The sequence below is a fragment of the Pholis gunnellus genome (assembly GCF_910591455.1).
Source record: "Pholis gunnellus genome assembly, chromosome: 18".
NCBI classification, from domain to species: Eukaryota; Metazoa; Chordata; class Actinopteri; order Perciformes; family Pholidae; genus Pholis; species Pholis gunnellus.
In genome coordinates this window covers 21,574,928-21,583,239 of record NC_136545.1, presented here as the reverse complement: position 1 = coordinate 21,583,239, position 8,312 = coordinate 21,574,928, and the positions used below count along the sequence as shown (strand labels likewise).

The 8,312-nt window shown below is 43.4% G+C and overlaps 1 protein-coding gene across 1 annotated transcript in view; it reads left to right on the top strand.

Annotated features, from left to right (window-relative positions):
• dmtn (dematin actin binding protein) overlaps positions 1-7,762 on the top strand; it is a 20,500-nt gene extending 12,738 nt beyond the window's left edge. The window contains exons 8-16 of the mRNA XM_079179714.1: positions 1-124; positions 1,210-1,307; positions 1,391-1,505; positions 1,584-1,639; positions 1,864-1,909; positions 3,421-3,428; positions 4,933-4,998; positions 5,164-5,244; positions 6,674-7,762. The exon at positions 1-124 is cut by the window's left edge and continues 5 nt beyond it. Of these exons, the coding sequence (XP_079035840.1) occupies positions 1-124; positions 1,210-1,307; positions 1,391-1,505; positions 1,584-1,639; positions 1,864-1,909; positions 3,421-3,428; positions 4,933-4,998; positions 5,164-5,244; positions 6,674-6,787 (708 nt within the window). The 3' untranslated portion in view covers positions 6,788-7,762. The remainder of the gene's footprint in view (positions 125-1,209; positions 1,308-1,390; positions 1,506-1,583; positions 1,640-1,863; positions 1,910-3,420; positions 3,429-4,932; positions 4,999-5,163; positions 5,245-6,673) is intronic.
• The last annotated feature ends 550 nt before the right edge of the window (positions 7,763-8,312 follow it).

The following is an 8,312-nucleotide window of genomic DNA, read 5'->3' as shown; positions in this document are numbered from 1 at the left end:
AACAAACATGTTGAAGGCGTCATTCAGTCAGCAAAGTTTCCAGCTGCTCAGCCTCCAGATCCAAACCTGCCGTCCAAGATAGAGACCGAGTACTGGCCCTGCCCCCCTTCACTGGCTGCCATGGGTAACACACACACACACACACACACACACACACACACACACACACACACACACACACACACACTCTAGCTGCAGTTTAAGTTTAAAACAGGTTTAAACTTGTGTTGTAACTAAATGTCTTAAACTCAATCTCCACATGTGGTTTAGTGATGACATCACATTACATCATTGAGCCTTTTATCAAAGCGACGTACAATCAGTGTGTTCAACAGAACTACCAGCCAGCAGGAGTCACAAGTGCATCTCCTTTAAACCAGCATCTCAAGTGGAAAGAAGAGAGAGGAAGTTCAGAAGGTCCTCCGGCTTAGTTTGCCTTTGAGGCCCACAGACATGGGGCGGGGGGGGGGGGGGGGGGGGGGGGGGGGGCGTGCAGGCCTGGAGGTGACGGGACGGAGGACGTCCAACGAGGAGGAAAGGATGCTGAGGAGGAGATCAGCAGCAGCATCAGGGGATAGGAGAGAAGGATTCAAGGAGAGCAGAGGTAACAGAAGAGGAAAGATCAGCGGGAGAGGGAGTGAAGATGACTACGGGTAGAGACCATGTGGGTAGGTGGAGGAAGTAAGGGAGGAGGAGAGGGAGTAGGACATGAAGTAGTGCTCAGAGAGCTGGAGGGGAGTGACGGAGAGGTTGGCAGTAGAACAGTGTCTAGTGAAGATGAGATCCAGCTGGTTGCCTTGTGGGTAGGAGGAGAAGAGGAGTGGTAAAGGTCAAAGGAGGAGAGGAAGGAGAGAAGAGGTTCACTTATCAGTCTGGATGTTGAAGTCACTGAGCAGGATGAGTGCGGAGCGTCATGGAAGTGAGAGACTAATGTGTGGAGCTCCTCCAGGAACTCACCAAGAGGCCTGGTGGGTGACACACAACAGCACCGGAGAGCTGGACCGGATGATGAGCAGCCAGTTCCACCGCCTCACCTCACAGCTCTGTGAGAGAAAGAGTTCACGTCTCACACACACTGTGTGCTGGTCCTCTGGGTGTGTGTGGTCTGATCTCAGGTCTCAGGTTTAACCGATAGCTCTGAAGATCATGAGATCTAAGGGACAGACTGCGTCTGTAGCTCCACATAACTTTGAGCTTGAACTCTATTAGAGATCGAGTGGAGGAAGAAGAAGGAGCTGCAGGAGGAAGACGAGTTTGAAGACCTGACAGGAGAAGCTGAGATCCTGCAGGAACAAGCTCTGGAGAAGGTTCGTTAGCTACACACCAGAGCGACGCACAAACAGAAATAAGCAGAAGTAACTGATGGTTCCTGTGTTTGTGGTGAAATCAGATCAAGTCTAACCTGGGTCGCCTCATCCTGAAGGAGGAGAAGGAGGAGAAGGAGAAGGCCGTCCATGTTCGGAGGAAGACACAGTCGCTGCCGGACAGAACGCACATGCACACCAGTAAGACTCTTCTGTCGGCGGCGTCTTGGTGTTCAGGATGAATCTGATCTCAACGCTCGTTCTGTTGTTTGTCTGCAGGTTTGTCAGCCGGTAAATCAAAGTCTCCTTCACGCTCCGGCCCGGGTCTGACCAGAGTGAGTGATGGAGAGCTGCTGAGAATACAGGAACACAGCTTCTATGTGTATATATGAGTTTATATGATTGTTGATGTCATGGTGTTTGACATGTTATTATTATTATGTGGGACCACAGATAGAGATTCCATCTATTAAATCTAAATATTCTATTTCTAGGGAGCATAAGAAACACATTTTGTTGAAATGTTTAATATCAAATGATTTTCTTTGTGTGTTTGCAGATGCAGTCTGCAGAGTTCTCCACAGACGGAGATAAAGCAGAACCAGGTACAAGTTCTACGCTGAAGGGTTTCAGTTTTACAAAGTTACACAAATGCACCACGAATAAAGGAAACACAACGTATCCTTCAAAGAGTAGTAACAGTGTTACTACCTACAGTACAGTAGTAACAGTGTTAATACCTACAGTACAGTAGTAACAGTGTTAATACCTACAGTACAGTAGTAACAGTGTTAATACCTACAGTACAGTAGTAACAGTGCTACTACCTACAGTACAGTAGTAACAGTGTTAATACCTACAGTACAGTAGTAACAGTGTTACTACCTACAGTACAGTAGTAACAGTGTTAATACCTACAGTACAGTAGTAACAGTGCTACTACCTACAGTACAGTAGTAACAGTGTTAATACCTACAGTACAGTAGTAACAGTGTTAATACCTACAGTACAGTAGTAACAGTGTTAATACCTACAGTACAGTAGTAACAGTGTTAATACCTACAGTACAGTAGTAACAGTGTTAATACCTACAGTACAGTAGTAACAGTGTTAATACCTACAGTACAGTAGTAACAGTGCTACTACCTACAGTACAGTAGTAACAGTGTTAATACCTACAGTACAGTAGTAACAGTGTTAATACCTACAGTACAGTAGTAACAGTGTTAATACCTACAGTACAGTAGTAACAGTGTTAATACCTACAGTACAGTAGTAACAGTGTTACTACCTACAGTACAGTAGTAACAGTGTTAATACCTACAGTACAGTAGTAACAGTGTTAATACCTACAGTACAGTAGTAACAGTGTTACTACCTACAGTACAGTAGTAACAGTGTTAATACCTACAGTACAGTAGTAACAGTGTTAATACCTACAGTACAGTAGTAACAGTGTTAATACCTACAGTACAGTAGTAACAGTGTTACTACCTACAGTACAGTAGTAACAGTGTTAATACCTACAGTACAGTAGTAACAGTGTTAATACCTACAGTACAGTAGTAACAGTGTTACTACCTACAGTACAGTAGTAACAGTGTTACTACCTACTGTACAGTAGTAACAGTGTTAATACCTACAGTACAGTAGTAACAGTGTTAATACCTACAGTACAGTAGTAACAGTGTTAATACCTACAGTACAGTAGTAACAGTGTTAATACCTACAGTACAGTAGTAACAGTGTTAATACCTACAGTACAGTAGTAATACTTACAGTAGAAACTAGAGTTAGCTTTAAGGCGGTTAGCATTTCATGAGCTAACTACTTTATGCTGAGTTTGATATGAGGAGCATCTTTTATTCCACTTCTGTTGATGAATAATTGATGAGGTCACACTGAATCTAAAAAGGTTTCATGACTCACCTCTCACAGTATCAGTATCTAGAAACAACATAACACAGCATTATAATATTTCCAAACAGTGTTTAATAACTTTTTGCACACGTCACAGTCACATATATAATAAAGAGCACAAAATAATATGACAGGATTTTAAATCGTTGTTTATTCAATGTTCTCACTGTCGGATCTTCCTGTCGTGTCTTTTCAGCTGCTCAGGTAAGCATGTCTACGTGTTGTCTACATGTCGTCTACGTGTCGTCTACGTGTCGTCTATGTGTCTTCTACGTGTCGTCTATGTGTTGTCTACGTGTCGTCTACGTGTCGTCTACGTGTCGTCTACGTGTTGTCTATGTGTCTTCTACGTGTCGTCTACATGTCGTCTACGTGTTGTCTACGTGTCGTCTATGTGTCTTCTACGTGTCGTCTATGCGTTGTCTACGTGTCTTCTACGTGTTGTCTACATGTCGTCTACGTGTCTTCTACGTGTCGTCTATGCGTTGTCTACGTGTCTTCTACGTGTTGTCTACATGTCGTCTACGTGTCGTCTACGTGTCGTCTATGTGTCGTCTATGTGTCTTCTACGTGTCGTCTATGCGTTGTCTACGTGTCTTCTACGTGTTGTCTACGTGTCGTCTATGTGTCTTCTACGTGTCGTCTATGCGTTGTCTACGTGTCTTCTACGTGTTGTCTACATGTCGTCTACGTGTCGTCTACGTGTCGTCTATGCGTTGTCTACATGTCGTCTACGTGTTGTCTACATGTCTTCTACGTGTTGTCTACATGTCGTCTACGCGTTGTCTACATGTCGTCTATGCGTTGTCTACATGTCGTCTATGCGTTGTCTACATGTCTTCTACGTGTTGTCTACATGTCGTCTATGCGTTGTCTACATGTCGTCTATGCGTTGTCTACATGTCGTCTATGCGTTGTCTACATGTCTTCTACGTGTTGTCTACATGTCGTCTATGCGTCGTCTACATGTCGTCTACGCGTTGTCTGCAGACGCGTTGTCTACATGTCGTCTATGCGTTGTCTACATGTCTTCTACGTGTTGTCTACATGTCGTCTATGCGTTGTCTACATGTCGTCTATGCGTTGTCTACATGTCGTCTATGCGTTGTCTACATGTCTTCTACGTGTTGTCTACATGTCGTCTATGCGTTGTCTACATGTCGTCTACGCGTTGTCTGCAGACGCGTTGTCTACATGTTGTCTCCGTGTTGCCTGCAGACGCGTCGTCTACGTGTCGTCTACGCGTTGTCTGCATATCTTCTACGTGTCGTCTATGTGTTGTCTACGTGTCGTCTACGTGTTGTCTACAGACGTGTTGTCTCCATGTCAGCTGTGTGTTGCCTGCATGTCGTCTACGTCATCAACATGTCTTCTGCATGTCTCCTGCTAGTTGTCTCCATGTCAGCTGTGTGTCGTCTCTGTGTCATCTGCAGACGTGTTGCCTGCATGTTGTGTAGTCTGCTCAGTCTATGTGGCATGTGCAGTAGCATCTGTGTTTAACCTTTCAGTCTTTACTGAACAGCTGTAAGTCTAAACTAACTGCTACTGCAATCGGCTCGAGTTCCTTTGAGTGTGTGTCTCTGAAACACTTGTGTGTGTGTGTTGAATCTGCATCTTCACACCATGCTCCGATTTCTAACTCTGCTCACTTTTGGCTTGGTATCATGTGACGGGGTGTGTGTGTGTGTGTGTGTATGTGTGTGTGTAGAATGGAGATGCTCGGAGGGAGAGGATGGACAGAGGAAACTCTCTCCCCAGTATTCTGGAGCAGAAGGTGAGTTGATGTTGAGTCACCGAATCAAAGTGAATTAAATCGTGTTTTATTCATGAATTATATCATTATTTAGAATGTATGAAACATAAAACAACCAGTTATTGTGACAGATATTTGATAAAGATGAAGAAGTGACGATGTTACAGCTCATGATGTTGTGTTCAGATTCTTCCCTATGAAGCGCTGATTGTGACCCACAGAGGGCGCTGCAGGCTGCCACCAGGAGTGGACCGCACTCGACTGGAGGTGTGTGTGTGTGTGTATGTCTGTGCATCAATAATTATAATATATTATCAAAAAGTAGAGTTTAGTTTTTCTGAAGATTATTAAGTTAAACAGCATTTAAAACTGAAAGCAATAAACATTTTATTTATTTAGTATTTTATATTAATTTTAGTGCTGGGCAACTTAACGCGTTGTTATCACGTTAACACATTCATTCGTTAACGCCGACAATTATTTTATCGCGCGTTAACGCAGTTTTTTTTAATGCAAAACACACCGTTGATGCAGCAAATCACCCAAACAAGCGGTGGAGGAAGATTCAGACTACGATGATGCAGCGCGCGGGAGAAGTTTAGAGAAGCTAAAGACAAGCTAACACATGCTACAGGGACAAGCTAACACATGCTAAAAGAGACAAGCTAACATATGCTACAGAGATAAGCTAACACATGCTACAGAGACAAGCTAACACATGCTACAGAGACAAGCTAACACATGCTACAGAGATACGCTAACATATGCTACAGAGATAAGCTAACACATGCTACAGAGATAAGCTAACACATGCTACAGAGACAAGCTAACAGATGCTACAGAGACAAGCTAACACATTCTACAGAGACAAGCTAACAGATGCTACAGAGATAAGCTAACATATGCTACAGAGACAAGCTAACAGATGCTACAGAGATAAGCTAACATATGCTACAGAGACAAGCTAACACATGCTACAGAGACAAGCTAACACATGCTACAGAGCAGTGGAGACACTCTGCAGGTTGGTGTTGTGAAGATGTCGGTCTGAGGAACGTTCTCATGACGTCACGTTAAAGGAGAGACGACAACAGCGACGCGTCACAACGAGCACCAGCTGCTGCTCTCACTGGAGACTACTGGACATCGCTGGGTGACCTTCATCACCTCTGAGTTACATCATCATAGTGATGAAGAGGAGAACACACAACACACACATTGTGATGAAACGTGTTGTTGATGTTGTTCATGTTCACACACTGAGCACAGAGAGAGAAGAGAATCCTGCTGTTAACAACAACCGGATGAGTTTAATGTGTTCACACCACATGTTGTTGACCTTTGACCTTTAGTTCATAGAGCAGCACTTTAACACACAAGAGACCAACACACTACTTTACATTCATTATGAACTTTAACATAATGAGATTAATCACCATTAAACATGTTAATCGTTGCCCAGCACTAATTAATTTATGTATTATTGACTTTTACTGCTGAAATAAACTCAACTCTTCCTCCTCTTCTTCTTCTTCCCTCTCTTCTTCCTCTTCTTCCTCCTCCTCCTCCTCCTCTTCTTCCCTCTCTTCCTCTTCCTCCTCCTCTTCCTCCTCCTCTTCCTCCTCTTCCTCTTCCTCCTCCTCCTCCTCTTCCTCTTCCTCTTCCTCTTCCTCCTCCTCCTCCTCCTCCTCCTCAGAGACATCTGGCTCCGGATCAGTTCCTTCAGATCTTCCAGATGTCGATGTCTGAGTTCGAGCGTCTTTCTTTGTGGAGACGAAACGAGCTGAAGAAGAAAGCCTCACTTTTCTAACAGGAAGTGACCTCATCCATTCAAATACTTGATGACCCGCCTACTTCGAGAGGAGGAGACAGACACACACACACACACACACACACACACACACACACACACACACACACACACACACACACACACACACACACACACACACACACACACACACACACTAACCAATCAGGTCTCTGGATGAGCTCAGCTGGCCTGATTAACCCTTTACTCACATGTATAACCTGCACTTATAATCACTACTGCTAGCAAACCTTCATCACCTTCATCCTCATCTTCATCAGAGGTCTGGTTTCATGAAGCCGGTTCATTTTCTAACTACGTCACATCGCTGTGGTTCCTGCGTCTACCGACCAATCACATCACTGGAAACACGAGAACTCAACACTACGGAAGCCCGATAGCGTCAAAAGTCACAGCTTCATTATAAAGAGACATTTTTAATAAAGCAGAACAATTACTGCAGATTCCATGAGACTGAAGAGGAGTATTGATTCTAGACTGAAGGAGGATGAAGATGATGAGGAGGGATGTTATTGATCAGGTCTTTGACTCTTTGATCTTTGACATCATTCAGACTGATGACATCATCGTTAACGTTCACTAAACCGATCTATATCATGTGTATAATCTTCATCGTGTAGCTGATGTTGACCTGACTTCATCTCATCAATAAATGAATAACTCCTCCTCTTCCTGTTAAAACCCGGCTTCATGACATCATCCAGTCCTCGGATGTTCACGATGATTCATGTTTTCAACTGATTGTAAACTTTATTTATAAATGTATTTGATGATTGTACTTTTCATGCTTTTATTTTGAAAATATCACTGTACAGTTGTTTTTATTCCTCGCTTTAACTTCCACTTACCTTTATTTTGAAGTAGCAGCAATCAACACGGCTGCGTCTTTATTGTCTGTCATCTTCTTCAACCATCTTCATCGTCACGCTCTCTTATTCCTCCTCCTCCTCCTCCTCCTCCTCCTCCTCCTCCTCCTCCTCCTCCTCCTCCTCCTCCTCCTCCTCCTCCTCCTCCTCCTCCTCCTCCTCCTCCTCCTCCTCCTCATCGTCTCATGTTTCAGTTTGATGTGAAGAAGTTAAAATAAATCAGAGAACAGATTCTTTGATCTCTTGTGTTCCTTTAACCAAACCGGATCTACTTTCTACCAGAGAAATAGTCCCAATAACAACATATTGATCAGACGACAGAATGAGTTGATCAATAATGAGGAAACGAACTTCATTGTTTTGGTTTGAGTTTGTACGGAAGCCCTGAACGGACAACAGTCAACATGTGACTTCTTCTGGAATTAAATCATTTTTTATTGAGGTCAATAAATAAATATATTTATTTTGTTTCCAAAGGGACTAAAACATCTGAAAAGTGGCCTTCAGGGCTTCCGTACACTTTTATATATTTATTGTTTTTAAACCTCTTCATCAGTATAAATAACAATAATCTGTAAAGTACCTGAACACACCGCCCTCGTGACTCAACGTCGTGTTCAAACTCCCCCGTACGAAGC